The following is a 23,798-nucleotide window of genomic DNA, read 5'->3' on the forward strand; positions in this document are numbered from 1 at the left end:
TCGATAGGGATATTCACAAGTTTAGCCTCTTCTTTTGGTCATACACCAGGTTGCTGAGTTTGGCCCTCTGAGACAACATCGACTAGGAGCTTATAGTTGTTGAGGTTACTGATTCTTAACAATCTGATGCAACGTAACCTTTTTCGAGAATAACACAACTATGCCTATCAACCAATCAAAATTATATATTGTAGCATATCAACCACAATGCATGATGAAAAATTGTATGTCGTGATACACTGATTCTTTTAAATGCATTTCCAAAATATACGTACTCCCTCCGGTCCAAATTAATCGACACAACTCTTGTACAACTTTAGTACAAAGTTGAACTAAAGCTGCGTCAATTAATTTTGGATCGGAGGGAGTAGTAAAATTTGTGTTGCATATAGCACATTCCGCTATGTATATCTCATTTCTGCACGTCCCCCTATTGTTTTAACTAAAATAAGGCAAAAGGACCGTCAAATAGAAATACATATCTCGAAACTATCTTCTCAGAGATGACAATATGTTCATGAAGCATAACACAATTAAATTTTTGTTTATAGCGACAGATTAGTTGTTTTGTGCATAACAGTTTCGAAATTTACCTAAGACTCATTTCTTTTCATATTTGGATAAAAAATGCAACAACTTTTGACTTCTCGTGTCACTTGATATTGGAATGATAGCGGACACCCAAAATAGCCATTTCAGTAGAACTTCAAGGAAGCCTAAAAATGGAGACATAACAGAAATCTGAAATACATGGTCACTTGAAAATCCTTGGAAAAGATTTGGCCTTCTTACAAAAGAGAATTTTCCTAACAGAACTCCAAAAGCCATAGGTTCCTTCGATGCTTGAATTGGTGCCTATGTTACCTGCACACAGGAGCAGTTTAGATACTAATACAACACAAATATATGGCATGAGATGGAAACAATTCTCTTACTTGCTGCTGACCACCACTGATAAGTATTTCTGTATCTACTTGTCCAGTAGCACCTGGCACCTTACCAAAGCAAAGTTAAATATCAAATATGCTTGCGGAACACATTTCAATGTTAATGGCTGAAACAATAGCATGAATTAAAAAAACACAAAATGACATTGGTGTAGAAGTTTAGTTTGAGAAGAAATATTGCAAGTGCAGCACAACTAGAAGCTGATTGTCTAGTTCAAAAATATAGGAGCTTGGAAGTACAGAAGATAGGATGTTTGTCACAAGAGAAACAAAATGTCTGAATGAGCTGGACAACCATAACTCTGTGAAAGACATTCAGATTCCGGTGCCAGTTAACTCAATCAAAAGACATATCAAAGGCTGGCCTGAACTATAGGAAGTTGGGCTCCCTTTTTCTTGAATAGCGCATCTGCAGATTGCAATTGTATGAAACCTTCTGAAAGCTCATCCATTTGTTTATTTACAGTACCAAGTACTCAGGTCTATGCAAAAAAGAATTCTGTCCATAATACCCACATCCATGAATTTTGCATAACTTGTTTTTATATAATTATATGTTAATTTCTTTCTAGTAAAACTGTCGAGTTTCAGTTCAAAATACTGAACTGTGGATGTCCTGTATTTTGCACTTCAGAAACAGGTAATTAGAAACGATTAGGTTTTACAGGCAAGCCCACAGGGATTTCACAAGATCAAGCCTCTTCTTTTGGTCATGATGGGTTAGTGGCTTGATGCGTGTTTTTAGCGTTAAACACCGGAGGATTAAGAGCCATTAGATCTTGTTGATGAATGGGTCTGATTGTTTGGTTCTTCGCCCTCTCTTCCTTTTATAGGGGTAAGTAGATAACTTACTCGTTATTTTACAACTTATTTTTACGTCATCCAATTATTATTAGATACTGACCCATTAACCGGTGAATAAAATATAAAGATAAGCATGCATCTGCAAAAATTATTACTAGTACTGTAGATGATAACTAATTAAGTTGGCCAAACTTCAAAAGAAAGAAAAGGAACAAATGTACAACCTTTTGATTTTCTTAATTTGTTTTTTGTTGCGTGCTTTCAAGCATTACTTTACTTGTAACATATATGCACAATGGCATGGAGACATGTCAAACCAATAATCCCGTGAGTCATCGGATGGCTCTTGTAGGTTACCATGTCTCCATCTTTGTCCCAACATCAACTATATATTTAACACCAGTGCCATGCAAAACATATGCACGCAGCTGCTGCAATCAGCCTGACACAGTAGTAAGACAGTATAGCATGCACAGTGCCTGTCTTGAAGATTTGAACATTAATCACCCACGAAAACAGAATAATGGCACCCCATCTGCAAACGTAAGAAAATTAATGGTAACGGCCATCTTTTTTTTTCACACGAGAGGCAAATTCACGATGAACAAATCTCTACTTCTAATGGAGCAGTTGGTAATCTCGTTTCTAGGTTTTTTTCGTCCCACCTTTCATGGTTTTTTTTGGTACCTCCTTCCACCTTCACTGGTTTTTTTTCATAGATTTTTTTTCGTCCCCTCCTCCACTTTATCGGTTTATTTTCGCGTCATCCTCTCACACAATAAAAGAAATCTGAACAGATCAGAACTTTCCATACTGGTGCAAGTTATTTAGTAATGTAAAATCAATCACGAACAATCTCTAAAGATCAAATCTAAATTAATTAACCTTACCTTAAATCACTCAATCACATTAATTAGAAAACAAATACTTGATTTTCAGAAAAAACGCTCAATCACATTAACCTTACCTTAACTCACGGATGGTAATCAATCTCCAAACAAAGGAAACAATACATCGAGGGAGCAGTAAATAAACTCCCTTTCTTATGACATGTATATGATCTTCCCTTTCCTCTCCATTGTCGAGCGTTCTTGATTCTCGAGGCCGATGCTTGGGCTGTGTCACTGGGTCGCGACGGTGCCGGAGGACGAGGACGGCGAGGCCGGGTGCCGCGGCACCGCGTTGGCCGCGGCCGGTGAAGGGGGTGAAGAAGGGCGGCTTCCCTGGCCCTGGCCGCGGCCGTGGCCCTGGGAGTTGGTGCGGTGGAAGCGGCACTTGAAGGACCCGGCGTGGGTGGCCGGCGCGCAGACGCACTTGGAAGCGGGCCCGTGGCCCGCGTCGGATGGCGCCGACGCCGACCCGGGCCACCTCCTCCGTGTATTCTTGGAGCTGTGGCTGGCCGATTTACATGAAATTAATTCCCTCGGTTGTGGTGGCAAATATAATACACATAATCCATATTATTATGCACTAGCGTGTGTGTGAAATAGATGGATTATGGTCCCGTACCTAATAAGATGGATATGTGTGTGTGTTAGAGAGAGAGAGAGGGAGAGGGGGAGAGAGAGTGAGGAAGAAGGAGGAAGTGTGTGTGTGAGGATTTGATGATAAAAAAGGTCACCAATGTCACTTGATATGTATGAGAATATTAATACTGAACTCTTAAAGTTAATGTGGCCCCGTTACAACGCACGGGCGTTCTTCTAATACTACATTAAATATCACATAGTAAACCATTACACAAACTGCAAGTAAACGAGTAAAATGTCCAAAAGATACTCAACTGAATGATCAAAAGATACGCGTTCATCTTACAGTTACTGCGATGCAGCCAACATCTAAGGAAGAGGATGCAATTAGGATCTGCCAAAAATCGCGAGGGACGCACCCGCCACGCATGTACTTCCTCCATCTGGAAATACTCGTCATCAAAATAGATAAACAAAAGTTTTTTTTACTCATTTTGATGACGAGTATTCCGAACGGAGGGAGTACGACGAGATGGATGGATATATACAGACGAGACGGAGCGGCGGCGGCGAGGCCTCTTAGGTTCACCGGATGGTCTTCCCACTCGGTCGCTCCCCCACATCATCATCCCGTTCCCGTCCACCGGAAGTGGACTTTCCCCAATACGGACTCGCTCCACCACCACCTCCTCCTCCGCCTCTTCTTCTTCTTCCACAGTCCCACACGCTTTCCGTTCCTCCCCACCTCCCGCGCCCACGCCATGGAGGTGTCCAAGCAGGCGTCCTGGCCCGACGACTTCCTCTGCCCCATCTCGCTCGAGCTCATGACGGACCCCGTCATCCTCCCCTCCGGCCACACCTTCGAGCGCCGCAGCATCCAGCGCTGGCTCGACGGGGGCCACCGAACCTGCCCCGTCACCAACCTGCTTCTCCCCCCTGACCCCACGCTCATCCCCAACCACGCGCTGCGCCGCCTCATAGCGGCCGTTTCCGTTTCGCCGGCGGCCGTGTCCGCGGACAAGGGGGACTGCCAGGGGCAAGGGGTGGCGCCGGTGTCGTCCTCCTCCGTCTTGGGGATGCTCAGGCTGGCCAAGTCTGGGCCGGCCGGGCGGAGGGAGGTGCTGGAGTCCGGCGCGGTCGCGGTGCTGCTCCAGCACGCGGCCGCGGGGGACGAGGCGGCCGCTAGGGCGCTCCTGTATCTCAGCCTCGACGGCGACGACGCGCGCGTGGGCCTCGTGGCGGACGGCGCCGTCGACGCGCTCTGCGCGGCCGTGTCCGGCGGCGGCGCGGCCGCTGCCCACGCGGCTACGGCGCTGACGAGCCTCGCCACTGTGGGCGTCAACAAGTGCACCATCGGGGCGCATCCCTCTGCCGTCCCGGCGCTGTCCAGGCTGCTCTGGCGCGGCGGCGCGCGGGAGCGCCGCGAGGCCGCGACAACCCTGTACGAGCTCTGCAAGCTGCCCGAGAACCGCCGGCGCACGGTGCGCGCCGGGGCCGCGCCGGCGCTCGTCGAGCTGGCCGCCAATGGCTCTGCCCGCGCCGTCGAGGTGCTCGGTCTCCTGGCCAAGAACCGCGAGGGCCGCCACGACCTGTCCAAAATCCCAGACATCGTGGCCGTGCTCTGCACTGTGGCCGGCAGCGGCAACGCCCGTGCAATCGACCAGGCCCTGGTCGTCCTCAACTGGATTTGCTCCGAGAGCAACGAATTGGCAATGGAGGCAATAAAGCTGGGAGCTTTCCAGCTCTGTGAGGCTCTGGTGAACGACGACAACTGCAAGATTGCCAAGAACGCCGTGGAATTAGCCCGGACACTCGAGAAAGCTTAGCATTCAGACATCCAAATATCAAATTTATCAGAATTTTGATTCAGCGCCTCTTCGAGTCGGTATTGGCCTCAGTGTACAAAGGTAGAAACAGCAAAGGTGAATTTTTGTCTTCTCTTTTTCTTTTGTAGCAGAGCTGGAAATGAAGACGGGAAAAAATAAGCAGAATTAGTTTGTGTTTATAAAACATGGTTCATGAACTGCTCTGGGGGCTGCCCGATGGGAGTCCGAATTCGAAATCGTCCAGTCTGAAATGTCACAAGTATGATACATCTGATCAAGTGTCTAGTGCTTATCAAGTAGCTCCATTGCAAATGATCCTATATCTGTCTACCTTGTGTGCCATAGTTTCCTATGAGGAGGATTGTATTGCGTGTATCTGCCTATCATCCCCTTGTGATGTGATATAAGACAACAAATGAAATTTTCATTTAATAGAAGTACAAAGGTGTGGATTCTTGCTTGGCCAGATATTCGTAAGGGTGTGCTAACTTGGCATGTACTTCATCATACATTTGCTTCATATTTGACTTTATTGTGGTTTCTGCAATAGTTTTTATCAAGTGGTGCGTTTAGAGCCCATGGATTGTGCTAATTTTTCCACGTTTGAACTAAACTAATCTGCATGAGCATACTGTTCTCCATATAATATGCCCAATAGAGATCCGACATTGAACTCACGGAGGACTCGTTAGTACTTGCATCATCCTGAACCTCAGATTAATTGGTAGATTTTGCAACCGTTATTGCTGTTTTCATCTGATGAAGACCCGAAATTGGCTAAATTTTGCTCTATAAACTGTATGAAGCTGTATACCTGTCCTGAATAAACTGTCTAAATGCTTTAAGATGGAAGACAATTAGGCCATTAGGAGAGCCATGTGATTCTCTCAAGATTGCTTGTGTCACTCTAGTCCTTAAAGAAGTGTGCAACTTTGATTACAATTTTGTTCGACGATGACATGTTAATTTTTAGATGGTCTAATTTGTGCTACGTCCACTAACTTACAATTCCCACATCACATTAAGTATGAAAAGGTCTACACGCACATTTGTCTCGTTGGTTGTTGACAAAGCAGTGGGTCTTGTAAAGATTCGATGCTGATGAAGTCACCTTAAGAGACTAACGGCTTACGCAATTGTTTTTCTTTTCGTTTTTCCTATTTCTTTCTGTGTGAGAGAAAATGCAGGCCCCCTCAAAAAAAAAAGAGAAAGTGTAGGTTTTCTTCTACTAATCTTACTTTTCATTGCAATTCGCTTTGCAGTTTCCATGCAGTGCCTTGGCTTTTCTTCTAGAGCTCCATAGAATACTTAGTGGATTATGCAGTAGTGATGTGGCCTTGGATGTGAACATTGTGTGAACGAACACCCAGCAACCATAAGATAAGGGTTGACCTTGACCACAAGCTTTGCCCCGGAGAGGTAGTTGGCATGTCCATATGGTAGCATGAACTGTTCTAAATCTGCAAAAGTATGTTGGCATCACTACTAAAACTTGCAGCACATAGATAGATAGATCTAATTCTGAGATCTTGTTCAGTGGACAGGGTTAAGCCATGCTGATTGCGACCATCAACTAACCTGCGTCTGAATTTGCTTTAGTTGTTGTCCTCGTTCATGCTCTCTTCTCTTGGCTGATTTGGTCCAAGTTTTTGACCGGGTTGTGAAAGCGGCCCTGCCCTGCCCAATCACATGTGGCAGGGTTAGTGGCTTGCTTTTGCGAAAGAATTTATATCGTCGGGTATTCACACAGTGAGCCGAAGGAGTGAAAGGTGTGACCCTGCTTTTGTAGCAAGTTTTTGGTGTATGCATTTTTGGACAAAGTTTTTGGTGTATGCATGATGGTGATGTTCTCACCAAATGGAGCTGCTGCATGCCCCTTTGAGGCTGCAGCGCCTAATTTTGCAGATAGCATATGCAGCTATTTCCTGAAATTGCACCAGTTCATTCCCTCCCTGTTCTTGGTTTTGTTTGTGGAGTGATGCAAATCCATGCATATGTGTCTGCTCCGTCCCTGCTCTCTTGCCATTCCAAGTTGATGCATGAGCTCGTCGTTAGCACCAACCCTACAGAATAAAAGGTACAGCTATGTTCATGATTTTGAGCCGCTGTTGAGTGCTCCTGCAAAAATAACTAGAATTTGGCAACGGAATGAGACGAGGTGCATCATATGAAGAGGTGGTCCATGTCTGCTACTTCCAGGCATCTATATATCTATCTATGGCCTTGTTTGGATCCCAGGGCTAGAGCTACTTTGAGCTACTTGGGGCTGAACTAACTCTTAAAATATCCAAACACATGGGCTAGTTTGAGTTAGATTGGAACTAACTCACCAAAAAAACTATCCCTGTGAAGAGGTGCTAATTGGAGCTAGTTGTGGTGGGGCCCTAAAAAAATTCTTTTTCTGTCGCATGCAGCCGCACCGGATCCTATCCATTCGTCCCCGCTGCCTCTCGTTCTCCTCCCCTCCGATGCATCTCGTTCTCCTCCTCCCGCTGGCCCCTGTCGCCCTGCATCGCCGGTCGCGTCCGCTCGCCCACACCGGCCGCGTCTGCCCGCCCCCGCCGCCCCCGTCTGCCCGCCCCCGTCCGCCTCCATCCCGTCGCACCAGTTTGTCCGCCCGTCACCGTCCTTTCCGCCTGCCCCAGCCGGCCCCGTCCGCCTCCATCCCGCCGCATCAGTCCGCCCGCCCTGTCCGCCTCCATCCCGTTCCCATCCATCCGCACCATCTTCGACGCAACCTTCGCCGGCCGCGGCACCGGTCACCCACACAAGAGCCGGTCACAACAAATCCTGGTTAAAAGAGTCAAATGATTGAAAAAAGTGCATTTATTTTTAAACTTACCCTTTCATCCAAACACCATCAAAGGCTAGAGTTAGTTTAAGGTTAGTCTAGAGTTAAAAAATAACTCTAACCTCTAACCAAGTTAGAGTATCCAAACAGGGCCTATGCTCAAAGAGGAACGTATGTGGTTTCATCATCAATCAGATCAGATCAGATCAGAAATGCTCGACGACCGACGGTGACTTTTCACGGGATTCGAATAGTTTGCGGCGGCACTCGAATGCTCCGCCTAGCAGTTTTGCCATGGTGCCGCAGCATGTACGTTGGCTGCATCTGCCTTGTGCCATCCCGTGGAATCTGGTTCAGTTAACCCGAGGACGGAAAAAGTGAGGCAAAGGGGATGAGAATGGATGGCAAACTGCAAAAGGGAACGGGGCCCGTCGAAAAGAGGCGCATACAAGGAGTCCGCGGCAATAGTGAGTGAGCGAGTGAGTAGCCTTTCAGCTTTCATGTCATGGAGGACTCCATACATTTCTGGGCATTATTGGTGTTTTCTCTTTTACCCTGTGCCCCTTCCTGGTGCGCCGCCTGGCATTATTGGTGTTTTCTTTTTACCCTGTGACCGCGCCCAGCCACACGACACATACACCGGCACCGTGTTCGTCCACGGCCACGATTGCCCCTCTAGCGGCCATGGCCCCTCCTCCACAGGCGAGGCTAGTGGCGGTGGGGGCGCATTCGCCTGCATTCCGGCTGCCGATTCGGCCAATGCAAAGCCAGTCCACATGGCGAGCTCCTCAAGCTCGGACTCTCGATGGCCCTCCTTGTGGCCTCCTCGAGGGCCGCAATATAGGCCTCCTCAGCCTCCTGATCCTCCTCCTGCATCACCGGCGGTGGTGGTGGAGCTGCGAGCACCCGTGGTGCATAGGGTGCACCCTCGAAGCACGACCGACGGGACTGGTTGTGCTCGTCGGTGAACCACATGTCCCAGTTCAGCGAGTCCACCGTGTACGTTGGGTTGTGGCGAAGGTCGGCGGGGAGTTGAGCACGCCGCCAGTAGATCTCAGCTGGCTGCGCTTGGCCTGGGGCCAGCAGCGCCGGCACCGGAACCCTATCGGGGTTGAGATATCACCCATGCGGCAGGTTTACGTCGGTCCGCGACACCAGCACGCCATGCTCCCAGAAGTACTGGCAGCGGTGGACATGCACGTAGAGGTGAAAGTGTGGCTGCGGCTTAGCACCCAGTGTCGCCATAATGAAGTTGGTCGTGCGGCGATGCCCCGACGAGGAGCCGACCTTGTGGTCATGCTTGTCGCACTTCCCGAACCACATGGTGGACGGCGGCTAGGGTTGTTGTTGAGCAGTTGGGGGGGGGGCAAGGAGGAGAAGACGACCAGAAGTGGACTGGGCGACCCCTCTTTACCGCACGCGTGGCATTAAAAAGAACGTGCGGGAGGAGGTTGGGTAGCTGACATGCGCCCCCCTCGCACGGTGGACTTAAATAAAACCGGTGGGTGGTTGTTAGGTGGCCGACGCGGCAACCAGCGAACGCGCGAAACATCCTTGTGGTAGCAAATCGGACATAAATTTGTGTTGGAAAGACGTCCAGACAGACACGTGAAAGACATAATTTGCGTTTGTGTCTGCATGTTAGGCTATGATTTTGCCTTCAGAAACTCAAACGGACACAACCGGACGAAATGGGTCAGACCGGTTGGAGGTGGCCTCAATTCTGGCCACTCATGGTAGAGAAAAAAAAAGCCTACGGCGCAGCGTGTACGGCGTGGCTTTCTTTCACATTTGCACAGAGAAAGCATGACCGTTATCAGTTCGTTCGTCATCATGAAATGCTTGGACGATTCACAACTCTGTTAGCCAGGTGGATGCGGCCGGAACGCAGGTTCTAGATGATTGGCAGGCCTCCTCCTGCTGCGGCTGCTGCTGGCCAAGAACAACCACCGTTGCAACGAGATTGAGATGGTAGGGACTAGAGGTCCCAAATGTGTTTGGATCTTGACGTGTTTTGTTTGCCTGCCACATCTCCTCTTGAAGGCGATGCCGTTACTGGCGCATTCTTGGCTACATGACCTTTGTCCCTTCCCTTCCGTCTCTTTGTTTGAGCTGCTATAAATGGTTGGCCTGGCCCCACATGTCAATGAACATGAACTCATAATATAGATAGGAAAATGTTAACGCCCACATGTGTGGGTGTTCATCATCCCGACCACACGCAAGCATCTCCGTTGGCTTCGGTACGCACGAATCTTGTAGCAAACATGCCGGTTTTCGGCGCCACGTAGGACGAGTCTTGTGTGCGGTGTGCGAGTCAGTTCGCCCGCACGGTGGTTGCCATCCCGTGGTCAGCGGTTGCCACTCAGAGGCGTGCGGTGAAACTGCCATGCGCCCGCACGCCATGCTCCGACCGCGGTTGACGTCAAACACGTCGCACACCCCTCCACCCTCTCCCTCACGGTTCCATTTACTTACCCGCGACGCATTTACTGGCACAACCCACTCGCACTTGAAACCCCTGGAGGAGAAGGCGAGAGGAGAAGGCGACGACGGAGGCGGAACAATCGACGATGTTCGCGGCCGTCGGTGGTGCTCGCCGGAGCGGAACGGCTTCGCCGGAACCCGTGCGGGTTGAAGATAATGCTCGCTTCATCTCTCGCAACCACTTCCTGCATTTTTTCCCCTTTCCCTCCCTGTTCGCTTCCAAGATCGATTCCTAGAGATTCTGGCGATTCGGCGGTGCGTCGGCGTTTCCGCCGGCGCCGAAGTTGTCTGCTAGCCGTTTTTTGGTGGCACTGGGCAGTTTCAGCGGCATCGTCGGTGCGGTTATGCCTGTTCGGAGGCACGCACTAGTCTTGCGCATGGATTTGGGAGGTGTCCCCCGGTTTGTTTTGATGCGCATTGGTTCGAATTTGTGTTTGCAGTCAGTTCGTGCGAGAATTTTGAGGGTGATTTTGAAGTCGAAGTAGTTGCCATTGAAACCTAGATCTAGTTAGTTTGGTTTTGAAACTGTAGAACGAGGTGAACTTGGCAGAATGACTGAATGTGAACAAATGTGTGGCAACTAAACTCCCTGAACAAATGTGATAGTTGCCACAAATGTGTTTTCCTTTGCGGCAACAAATTACTGAAAATATCTGTCATAGTTGCCACACTCAAGCTTTCACATATGGCAACTAATTTTATTGAATGACTATGATAGTTGCCACACCCACGCTTTTCCATGTGGCAAACTGAATTTTGCTGAATTTATATGATAGTAACCACAAACATGCTTTTTCATTGTGAGATCTAATTTTTTCTGAATTATTTGTTATAGTTTTCACACTTTGATAGTTGCCACAATCGGTAGTCAATGCAGTTTCGGCATCCAGCTGCACTGGACGGCAACTAATGTGCACATCGAGTGTGCGTGTTTGCCACTTGGATTGTATAATCCTGTGGCAAATAGAATGTGAACACAATGTCTGTTGCCACAATGCATATATGATAGTGTGGCAAATTGGCTGCATAATATGGCAACCACATTTGCGTACCAATTGTGCCAGATGCCATATCATGTCTGTTGCCACATCATGTCTGTTGCCATGTTACAGTCAGTACAATGTGGCATTTTCATTGTACTACGGACGCAATTTTTTCGTTTTGCCACAATGACTTTTGTGATATCTGAACACACTGTGCCTGTTTTCAGGTTATCGATTCAGATGTGGTTTCATTGCTTTTTTGTACTATATTGGGCTAACATGGCAACTTCAACATTTTGTTTTCAAGTGCATTAACCAACGTGCTTACTTGCCACGTTTATGTTCTCGACAATCATAGGGGGGGAGGGGGGGGGGCGCGTGCGTGTTCATGCTATATTTTTGCATTCACTAGTTGACATTTTCTGTTAGGTGGCAAATGCTTACCTCTTGCATTTACATTTTCCCCCTTAACAATTTGGTCTGTTCCTACATCAGCAGAATGGCTCGTGGCGATTATCAAAATGATGACGATGATTTCATGGATCCACCATAGCGTAACCGGGCAACTGGACGGAGAAAAGAGGGCGACGAGGTAACTGTCCACACACCCGCCCCATCTCCTCCCGATTTTTTTTATTGGTTGGCACCTATATCTTTTGTAGTCGTCTGTCATGAACTAAATTTTCATGACATTGCAAAACATGGCAACAGCTGATCACTTTTGTGTCTGTTTTTTGCAGAAGAAGAAACGTGTTCGCAACAGAGCCTCCCAGGAACGTCTGACTGTGTTGATTGAAAAATTCACCGACGATCAAAAGGGGGCTGCTGCTGAGATGGGTATGCAGGCTCTGATGGATGTCCGGTGCACGAACCTTGTCAACCATGTATGCGACTGGCTTGGTGAGATCTACGAGCCTGCCTCCAGGGAATTCGTGATTCCGGGACGCGGAAGACTTCCGTTGAACGAGGAATCCGTGTTCTGCACTTTGGGTGTGCCTCGTGGACATATCAAAGTCCCGTACGAGGTCAATAATGAGATCGAGGAAGCGCTGTTCGCTCGTTTGTTTCCTAGATTGGAGTCCATGTCGAACACGTCTGTACTGGCAGATTCGCTGCAGGCCATGACGACGCACGGAGATATTTTCAAGATGAAGCTACTCATGTACCTCATCTCAGCTGTTTTCGCGCCGACCATTTCCCTTCGCGCAAGCAACAAATGTTTCCCCATCCTGGTGAATGATCCATCCTTTCTACTTTATTTTCCTTCAATCTTCTGGCTCCGATGTCACGTGTTAAGCTAATGACTGCCAGTGTTTTCGTTGTTTTTTTTCGTTTGATTTCTGATGCGGCAAACTTTTTGCCCTGAAATTTTGTGTTGTGCAGGCGAATCTGAAAAATGTGAAGAACATGAACTGGTGTAAGTTTATTGCCGACTTTCTCCATGATGCTTTCAAAAACAAGATGTACCAGAAGGGTTGTCGACTGCATTTAATGGTATTTATTTTACCAGATCTCTGTGTGAACTCTTGTTTATAACACAGTTTTATTCATGCATGGCAACCCGATCATAACAAGATGGCAACTGCCATAATGACAATGTGGCAACTGCCATAATGACAATATGGCAACTGTCATACTGACAATATGGCAACTGCCATCATATTAGCATGGCAACTGCTATCACAGTATGATGGCAACTGCCAGCACACTATGATGGCAACTAGCACATACATACTATCATTGGATCATACATTATCCTGCTCTTTTTCCCAACTACAAAGTACCCATGATGGCAACTGACATTTCTTTCTTTGTAAAATTATTTTAAATCAGCTCATGTATGTCGACTGTCTTGATCTGTCCACCGTGTATTTCTCTGGGGTAGGAAGCCCGCCGCCTACGTACAAGTTTGCTGTTTCTGCATGGACCATCAACGCTGTCAAGGCTGTGCTTGCCGCAGACAGGGCAACTGATACCACATATGGAAAACTACAGGTTAGTTTTTGTTTATCTCTTCACACGGCATGCTTACAAATTTGACATGAGGCAACCGTCCGTGGTTTATAAGGCATGCTTACAATTTCTTTTTGTTTTTCATAGCTGATGGCCAAGCATGCTATAGACTACAGCGTGTTTGGGGGGCCTCAAAAATTTGGAAAGTGGATGGACGTGCACTCAGCTCCGTCTTACCCTTCTGAGGTAATCAAAATATCGACATCCATTGTTTGCCGTGGATTACTTGTTGATGTCGTGCAAGTGACTGCAATACGGGTTGTTGTTGATGCTTCTTGTTTTCGTGCACAGGCGAGGGCACCAGTTGAGCATCTAATTGGGCAGTTTGCATCCGGAATGACCGACTTGCTCGGGAAGTTGGTTGAGGGGTGGACGTCCCTCAGTGCCTCTGACAGCGACACGGTTGCGAGGCAGTTCACTTCATTTGTCCCAGAACGTACACATCGACCAACCAGTTGCCGTGGCTGGTATGACTACAACAGTTCCCAAGAGCCCGGTGACACACAAGATAATGTAGATGGAGACGCTGGCCTCAGCAAGGATGACGACGATGACATGGATAATGTGCATCAGGACACGGATGACGATGAACATGCTGAAGTTTGCATAGGCGACAACAAGGGCAAGGATGCAACAGATGCCCCCCCACCGGAGAAAGTGATAGAACATATGGCTGAGAGAGGCGAGGGGGTGTTGCCATCAAAGAGAGGGAGGGCTCCAGATGATGTTGGGCAGGGTTCTTATGGCAAGAGGTCTAGGACCAATCCCGTAGCTGCCAGGAGGAGGTTCGACTTTCAATTTTAGTTTTCTGTTGTATCTATTTTCTTGGAACAATCTCATCCATTTCTTTGCACTTGTTTTTTGTCAAGCGCGGCAATGGGTTTGTTGTCTGACAGTTGCCACCTTCTTTTTTCCCTCCATCTGTTACGTGCAGGGAGCCGACCGCTGGTGGACGAGCAGTTACAAAGAAACAGGCGCCAATGCCAACCCGTGTTTCTGCTCGCTTGAACAAAGGTGCCCCCATTGCCGGTGACACCCCTTCCACTAGGTCTTCTCCTCGTACAACGACGACCAACACCGGGGATCCTGTCGTGTTGCCAGACCTAAGGAAGCCAGTCAGAAAGTATGTGTATCCATGTGCTTTCATGTACATAGTGTTATTTTTTCTTGAATTTCCAATACTACTGTTTCAGCTTGTCACATGTTCTTCTGTCATCATCCCCCACGCGGCAACCGCTGTTTTTCCAAATGATTTCTTCCTTCATTTTTTTAGTTTACGACAACTCCTATTGGTCTTTACATGGCAACTGGCATCTAGGCCAACTGGCAACTACCACTCTACCTAATGGCAGCTGCCATCTTTTACCTTTAGCTTTGTGAGCTCATCCCACACACAGGTTTCAAATTGCATTCCTGACAGAACATACACTTGTATCATTCTTCAAGTTTGCTAACATGGCAACTGCTGCTGGATGGCAACTGCTAACTATGACACATGGCAACTCATGTTCCCATTACATGGCAACTACCAGCTTTTCCACTTGTTTTTTTCATTCTTTTAAGATTTCTACCATTGCAAACATATTTTTGTTCATTTTTTCATACCTTTCTCATGTGATTTTTTCTTTTTGCAGGGTGAAGAAGACTACTACGCGCGGGGCCAAGCATAGCAGTAAGGACCCGTTCAAACGCCTACATTCAAAGTTGTCAATGGGGGGCAACTCAAATGTACATGAGGCACCCGGCGACAACACTGTTGCTGCACCGATGACTGCTCCCACCAACTCTGATGCAAGTGGCCGACCATCTCCGCCGGCTACGGATGTCCAGGCTAGAACAACAGGCATCGGTACATCGGGGAGTGACGAGTCGGTATCTGCCAGGACAGCTGAAATATTGCCAACTCTTCTGGCAATGAAGGATGCTGCTGTGAGCCATGCCACCCCATCAACAAGTGTTGAAGTGGACGCTCCCGAGACGAACCTAGGCAAGGAAGATTCCCGCTCTTCCGACACTGATTCCAAGCGCGTGCGTGGTGGCACACCTGTGTCCACGACAGAAGCCGCTGAGGCGGCAGTTCATAAGGATATGCCATCTACAGGTGAGAGTCCCGGCACAACAGCTCTAGCCCCTGTCGGTGCAGATACTGCTAAGGTGACCGTGGCGCATGCTGGTCTTCCACCTAGGCGTCGCAGCCCCCGCAAGCAACCAACAGTCATACCCAACGCACCAGTTGTATCTAGGAGCAGGAGAGACGAGTCTGGGTATGTTCCTGCGTCCACACTGTTCCCGCCACCCGCCAAAAACAATGTGATGGAGAAACCGCAAGACCGGAGCACAATTGATGCAGGTGTGAAGCCGGGCACGAGTGACGCAGGTGAACGGCCGGAGCAGACTGTGCCTTTACTCGCAGTGGAAATCCCCAGCATAAATCTGCGCACTTCCAGGCTCCCAGTCAATGTCGGTGTCCCCTACAGCCCAAACAAGAAGATTGCCATGAAAGCTGCTGCTGATACCGCTGACAACACGCCCCGCCCTGCAAATAAGCCCGAATATTCTGTAGCGGCCGATTCAGATATGTTTGTTGATCTTTCACCATTGGATTCTGCCCCACAAATCGTTCGTGGTCCGGCCAGTAGGAATGAGAGGCACCCAATGGCATTTACCCCACCGAGCTTCAGCCTTGGCATCAGTCAAGATCAACCGATGGTGCAAGATCCTTTGCCAGTTGCCTTTGCTTTCCCAGGAGACATGCCCGCAATGATGGCGCAGCCAATGGTCGAGGGCAGGAAGGCTGTCAAGTTTGTGGAGCCAATTGTGCAAGGTACACTTGTCGTGTCCTTATGATTTTCCTGTATACATCTTTGTAGTTTGAATTTTGTCCCAATCATATTCTTTTGGGTGTTCTCACTTGTGATGGCAACTGCCGTGTGATGACATGGCAAGTGGATTTGATGCACCATGTCCTACATTTTTTTTGTTGCCATGCTGCATTTTTGACATTTGGGTAAACACGTGGCAACTGAAGTTGATTCATCATGGCAACTGTATTTGCTGGCACATGGCAAATATAGTGCATTCCACATGGCAATTGGATTTGCCACACCATGTCACCTGCATTTTTTGTTACCATTCTGCATTTTTTCTGTACGGCAATCACATGGCAAGTGGAGTTGACACAACATGGCAACTGCATTTGATGTGACATGGCAACCACAATCCATCTAGATGGTAATTCAGCACAACTGCATGGCAACTGTAGTTGCCATGACGTGGCCACTGTAGTTGCACCACACATGTCAATTTCCCCACTATTTTTCTACCTACATCTCACATCATAGACCCTATTTCCTCACAACCCATATGTTTTCTGACTTTCTCCTTATCCTAACACACTTTTTATTTTTTGAATCATTGCAGGCACCCCTGAGGAAATTTCACCATCACTTGACGAAGCTTACCGCAAGATCGAGGAGGTAGCATTGTAGAGGAGGACCTCGCGAGGGCAAGGGCAATCAAGTTCCAACTTGCCTGCAGAGACGGCATCTGAGGATACCATCAGAAGTGCCACCCCTGGTTCTGTGAGACAGCAGAGGGTAGTTCACCCACCTCCCGCGGAAGACTACGAGCCCGAATTCAGGGCCACTAAGGAACAGACCCAGTTGTACGACATCATCAAGCGGTTTGGAAATGCGAGGGCCAGCAACAAGCACATGAAGGAGTTGAAAGCGTAAATGACCACACCCTATAATCTCTCATTTTGCTTTGTTCCTTTCTTAACATTCATCTTCTTCGTACTCTCTATACATGATGCGCTTACGCTCTAGTTCTTTCATATATTTTTTTACTTAGCAGGCATGATTCTTCCATGTTATGTCGTTTTCATACAGCTCATGTTTGGACAGAACCAAAGTCATTCAATGTGGAGCGACGTACGTCGACCTGGGTGATCTCGCCGAGTCCGTGAGGCCAAACGGTAAAATGTCGACAAATGTAGTTGCATGCGGGATCGACTACATCAACAATCACATCGATGTGTGTGCCGACAAGATCATCATGCATTACAGTGTGACATGCAAAATATGGGATGGTGACTTCCACCACAAAATCCTGAGGAAGAATTTCGCTCAACACGGTGAATTCAAGCTAACACTGAAGAAATATGTGAGTACTCCTCCCCTGTCTGCACTGTTTTTTCACATGGTGTGGTTTTTGCCATCTTATGCACTTGTGATTATGTGGCAGATGTTTTCATGTGGCAACAACTGCCGTGCACATTTACTTTTTTTTTGTTTTTTGCATCCCGTGCGAACTACGTGGCAATTTGATTGTAAAATGCACGGCACATTTTGTTCACCCATAACCAAACATTCTACGTGATTCTATTTTTTTTGTTCCTCCGCTGTTCTTTTTGTGTAGTCTGCTTTCTCATTCATTCACTTTTCAAATGCAGGTCATGTTCCCCATGTTCCAGGATCTTGCACCACATGACACTCAAGACAAGTGTGGTCACCACTATGCGGTCTGTTTTGACCTGAAGAACCAACGTTTTGAGGTGCTTGATTCAATGCGTTCGGAAGCTGATTTAGATCTTACTACGCATGCCGAATTCTTCATCAACAACCTCAAAGAGACATGGAACCGTCACTATGAACATTCAAAGGTCCAGATCAGACATTTCCCGATTGAGTATGTGGCGACTGTGAAGCAAGGGAACACGTAATTTCTTAACCCCCTCCTTCATGTGCCGTTTACATCAATGCAACCCCTATTTTTGTTGTCACATCTGAATTGAAGTCTATCTTTGATACGTCTGTCCTTTTTTGCGTGTTCATCTGAGTCTTTTTCTCGTGCAGTACGGACTGTGGCTTTCATGCGCTGGAATACTATGCAAAGTGGGAAGGCAGAGTTGTTCCCGCTATCACAGCTGCAACGGTCGTTGAGCTCCGGAAAATCCATACATGGAACTGGTTGACGAATGAAGATTTCAACAAGCGGTCCGGAGCACGCGAGTTCGTGGAGGAAGCTGTCAAGAAAATCAACAAAAAGTACAAGTGATCACGTGGTGTTACACACCGGACGCATACCTTACATTCTGTTGCTAAGGAATGTAAGGTACTTATCTCTTTGTCATCATCGAAAACTATGTTTGTGTGCTATGTTACGACCGCAACCCCGCGCAGGCTAATATATAGTGGTGGTGTGTGAGCGACATTTTAGTAGTTTCTTTAATATATGTGTGGACGTGAACCTATTTTAGGCGTTAATGCACATATGTTTTTATGTTTTATCATTATTACAATGGTTTCATCGCTTACAGCACCAGTTTGCTGTTTTGATTGCGTCTATGATGTTTTAAAACAGATGGCAAATGTAGTTCAACATACATGGGTAGCGAAAGTCATCGTCGGTTTTCATTTTGTCTATTTTTCTTCTTCTTTTTCATCGCTAAGTGCACCGGCTAGCATGGGGTAGGGTTGATCATGCATCCACAACCTTGGCTGCGGTTTATGCACGTTACGCCTTTTTCCAACTTATTTCCCATACATCGCCCACAACACACTATGTTTCTCTAAACCGCGTGGTATTTGTCATGGAAATATATGTCATGCAGAGTCATTTCAAATACCATGGCATATTTTCAGCAGAGCTAACATGGCAGATACAGTTCAAACAACATGGCAGATCAAGCATAATTAACATGGCAGATACAGTACAACTAACATGGCAGATCCAGTACAACTAAAATGGCAGATCCAGCACAACTAGCATGGCATATTTAGTACAAAGTAGCATGGCATATATTTAATATAGAATAGCATGGCATATATTTAGTACACATAACATGGCAGATTTAATACACATAACATGGCAAATTAAGTACCCATAACATGGCAACTGCATTTCTCCACTCAATGAATTTTCCTTCCACTTCTGATGCTCCTCAAGAGTTATTCTCCCAATTTAAAAAAAATCTCATCGTCTAGGGTACAAAACAAAATGTCCACAAGGACCATGCCACATTGCCCCAATTTTTGCTCATGGATTGCCCGCCCCTTTCTTCGTTTTCTTGTGTTTTGCTTGAATCTCCAATCCTGACTTGTACCTTATCTCTCTTGGGCGACCCTTTGTGATGGAACGCGGTGGGTTCCTGACCTGGGTTTGTGTGCTTGCTGTTCCAGATCCTATCTCCGAATTTTCAGATGATGGCCCCGTCGATGAAGGCACACTTGATGTGCGGGGGAACCGGTGTAAGGCTTCCTCAGCTTTCCTCTTCTTGATCTCATCAAGCTCTCTTTTCAGTGCCTTCCTGTGTTTTTCTGCGACTCTCACTGTCTCATCACTCTTGCACGCTTCATCAATTAGCTCAGCATAGTTCTTTGTCAGCACAACGTGCCTCACGGCTTCCATGGTTGACTCAGGTCTCTCGTCATGCACAGCTAGAACCGCGTGTGTTGTCTGCGGCGCCAACGCGTCGTCAGCGTCCCAAGTCCATCGCCGCCTTATGAAATGGCGGGGCATCCGTGTCACAGTGTTCATGTCCATTACTTTTAGTATGTGACAACACACAATGCCGTCCCGTTCGAACTTGCAGCATTGGCAGTAGTATTCGCCTTGCTCGATCGAGGCTTTCACGAAGTAGTTCCTTCCTTTGTTTGGGTCTTCAGGTTCTGAATCCGACATGCCCAAAATAGAACACACCTTGAATGTATGTTCGTCCACCTGGAAAGCCGTGAACATGCTGGCACGCTTTATTTCTTCCTGGAATCTGCAAGTTTTGTGTGTTTTATGTTAATCTACCGTGCGATCTTTTTTTTGTAGCACGTTACGCTGTCATGGAAATAGAAATAGATTTTTGTTTGAATATGGCAAACATAGTACACTGAACATGGCAAACATAGTACACTGAACATGGCAACTGTAGTATACCAGACATGGCAACTGTAGTACACCAGACATGGCACCTGCAGTACACTGAACATGGCAACTATAGTACACTGAACATGGAAACTGCAGTACAACAAACATGGCAACTGCAGTACACTAGACATGGCAACTGTACTACATTTTCAACTGGCCATCGTCATTTCCACACCAATATTTCCCCCAATGGAAGCACATTGCATAAAACATGGCATCTACATTTGAGTAAACATAGCAATTGCATTTTCAACAAACATGGCAGTTGCATTTCAGTAAACATGGCAATTGCATTTCAGCATATGCGTTGACAATATAACATTTTTCAGTTGACATTGGCATTTGCATACCAACATGCCCCAATGGAAGTACAGTTCATTAAACATGGCATCTGCACTTCATTGAACATGGAAAATGTATCCGAGTAAGCATTGTAAACAGAATTTTCATTGAACATGGCAACTGCAGCTGAGTAAGCATGGCAAACAGTATTTCATTAAACATGGCAACTACATTGCACTCTACTAGGCACCTACTGCCTTAGTGCTTTTGCGCAAATAAGACCGTAACGCAACTGACTTACTTGTTAAAGATCTTGTTTGTGTATATCTTGCTCATTTGCCTCTCCATTGGTAAATACGTTAGCAATTTCGGCTGCTTTAGCGCGGTGGTAGCTTCTTGCTGTAGCTCAGATCCCAGAATTTTTTGTTGCAGAGCTGTGTACTGCTTGGCAAACTGTAGCAATGAGTTGCCAGGACTCACGTATCGCTTCAAAACAGCATTGAACCCCTTGCTGCGCTGCGTAGTCTGCAGAAAGGGGAAGAAGCACTGCATGAAGTAGGCGGGCACCCAGTACATTCGCTTCTCCCACAGGCTAGCAAGCGTCTCGTTGTCTTGGACTTGATGTGTTTCAATCATGGCCATCCAGCTCCTTTCAAACTCCTTGACCATCAAGCTGTGGTCCACGCACAGCTCAAATGCCTTGTGCAGCTCTGGACGGTCAGCGAAGAACGGTCCTAGCGTCTCCTCAGCCTTCTTTATAATGTGCCACCTGCAGTGTCTGTGCACTGCCAACGGAAAGACCTCCTCTATGCCTGCACGCATGCTGAAATCCTAGTCTGTTATTATGTTCATCGGCGCAAGTCCATCCATGCACTCCAAGAAGGTCTTGAACAACCAGACGTACCCATCCGTGTCTTCGTTCAGAACGAGCCCGCAGCCGAACTGCAACGACTGCTTGTGGTTATTTATTCCTATGAACGGAGTGCATGGCATCTTGTACATATTGGTGAGGTACGTCGCGTTGAATGAAATGCAATCTCAGAAATGTTTGTAGGCTCTCCTTGCAGCACCATCCACCCAATACATGTTCCTGACACGGTCCTCATCGTCCAACCTTATCCTGTAGAAGAAATCTGGATCTTCCTTTGCTTTCTCATCGAAGTAGGCAATTGTACCCTCTATGTCAGCCAGCCTGCTCTCTCTATGGTACTTGGCCTGTAGGTTTGTGACGTCAGCCGATATGTACGACATGCTACTCAGTTTCCCCTTTTTGTTGTGGATGAGTGATAGTATCTGGACCATTCTTGATGGACCGACGTTACAATCATGTAGTAGCTTTATGAATTGCCTTTCGACTGGGGTGAATCCTCTGTGGGCGGTCAGAAATTTGACCAGGTCGAACTTCTTTATGAGTTTGTGGTTGTGCTCGTCAACATATTCAGTGACCACATATTGTGTTCCATCTATGTTCAGCTTACACCGGACAAGGCATCCCGTCTTGAGAATGATTCCTCTTTTTTGTTCCGGAACGACAGGCGCATCACCTTTCCCCTTTTTGTTCCTCTGTGCCTTGTGGCACCTCATCTCACCTCTGCTGTACTCATTAGTTTTCTTAATTTTCCTATGGTACTCGGTGTTGACCGCAAATCCATGGAACTTTGCATATGTCTGGTAGTATTCCTTTGCTTCTTTGAACGATTCAAATCTCTGTCCAATGTACGGTGGCTGAGGTACCATGATCTCTGATTGCCCACCATCTTCATCCCCTTCTGCCTCGTCGTCAGTTTCATCGTTCACTTCAGTATCGGCGGCAGTTCCATCCACTTGAGTGTTGGCAGTGCTTGTGTTCAAAGGGGTGCTTGTCGGTATTGCTGGAATGATTGCCATTCTCGACTGTGACTCAAAATTGTCTGCGGCATGATTGTCTGCTGGCTGGTGGAATGCGTCTTCCGTGCACTCAGAGCTCCCTGCAGTAGATGTCCCCGCGCCGCTGTTAACTGTAGTTGTAGGCCCTGTAATAGGAAAAACAGGTATGAGAGTAAGTTTTTTGTTTGAATAACATGTGTATCGCAACGGATCACACCATCTACGAGTGATTTGGCACGACATCATTTCAAACAGCAAGCCGTGAGTCTGCGCGTGGACATGTACGGCAGCTATAGCTGTCCAGTGGTGGCAGCTACTGTTCAACAAACATGGCAACCATTGTTTTTGCCTACAAATAACTACAATTAACAAATGTAGTGTTGTTTTTGTGGTTCAGTTTTTTCCCCTTACCTTGTTGTGTTACATTTGACCTTCTTGTGTGGTCTGTGACACCAAAATAACGTGCTCCACCTGCAATTTGTGAAGCTTGCCACGAGACGTTTGCCGGGTTACCACCAGCGTAATAACATGTACGCAAAGTAGTGGTTGGTCAATTCATGGCAAATGCATTTTGTGTTAGCACGGCAACCGCAGTTGCCCCTGATGTGGCAACTGCAGTTTTACTGGCATGGCAACTGTATTTGCATCGGCATGGCAACCGCGGTTGTTCCTTCATGGCAGCTGAAGTTGCCATGGTATGGCAAATGTAGTCGCACTGGCATGGCAACTGCAGTTGTTCTTCCCTGGCAACTGCAGGTGTCCAGGATGGCAACAACAGTTGTCCATGGATGTCAAGTGTAGTTTCTAATACATGGGAACTGTAGATGTCCAGTCATGGCAATTGTAGTTGTCAACTATGCTCCTTCTGCTAATTGATCATCCGCAACTTCACTTTTTTTATGGACTCACCTGTGTATGACGTTGATGGCAGGTACATTGGTGATGCCTGATGCCACGCGCTGCATGAAGGCTCTGCATTTTCACCCGTGGTAACTCGTGAGTCCTTTTGCCAGTTTTTTTGCATGTTCATTTTTCATGTCCACAGCAGTATGTGCTCTTTTCTCGGTTTGCATTACCTTGATTATCCATACAAGCTAGTTGAAGTTGGCTGCCCGTACATTTGTCAGTGTTAGTGCCTTGTGAGTGAACTTGCCACGGGGGCCCCCTAATTGTGTTTTGGTCATAAGAACCTGCGAAAAAATGACAGTGTACGACATAAGTAGAATGTCATCTTCATCGTTGCGAAGATGGCAACTGTTCTCTTCTTTTGTCATCACGCATCATACCTACGCCTGCATACTATTCTAGTAGTGGCAGCAACGGCCCTGAAGAGATGAACTGACTGTACTCTGTTGCATCCCAAGGGGGCGTTTCTGGCCTTTGAGAACCCCAAGCATCAGCGCCATCTT

General features: G+C 47.1%; 1 protein-coding gene across 1 annotated transcript; it reads left to right on the forward strand.

The window, feature by feature from the left end:
* Positions 1 to 3,804: 3,804 nt before the first annotated feature.
* LOC123160771 (U-box domain-containing protein 8) lies at positions 3,805 to 5,483 on the forward strand. The gene has a single exon (XM_044578604.1). It carries the CDS (start codon positions 3,982 to 3,984, stop codon positions 5,044 to 5,046), a length of 1,065 nt encoding a protein of 354 aa, XP_044434539.1. The 5' UTR covers positions 3,805 to 3,981; the 3' UTR covers positions 5,047 to 5,483.
* Positions 5,484 to 23,798: the final 18,315 nt, after the last annotated feature.

This window comes from Triticum aestivum, chromosome 7B (genome assembly GCF_018294505.1).
Source record: "Triticum aestivum cultivar Chinese Spring chromosome 7B, IWGSC CS RefSeq v2.1, whole genome shotgun sequence".
In the NCBI taxonomy this organism is placed as follows: domain Eukaryota; kingdom Viridiplantae; phylum Streptophyta; class Magnoliopsida; order Poales; family Poaceae; genus Triticum; species Triticum aestivum.

Bases quoted from the DNA above. Each gene is read 5' to 3' on its own strand.
- LOC123160771 (XM_044578604.1), top strand. From the start codon at position 3,982: ATGGAGGTGTCCAAGCAGGCGTCCTGGCCCGACGACTTCCTCTGCCCC.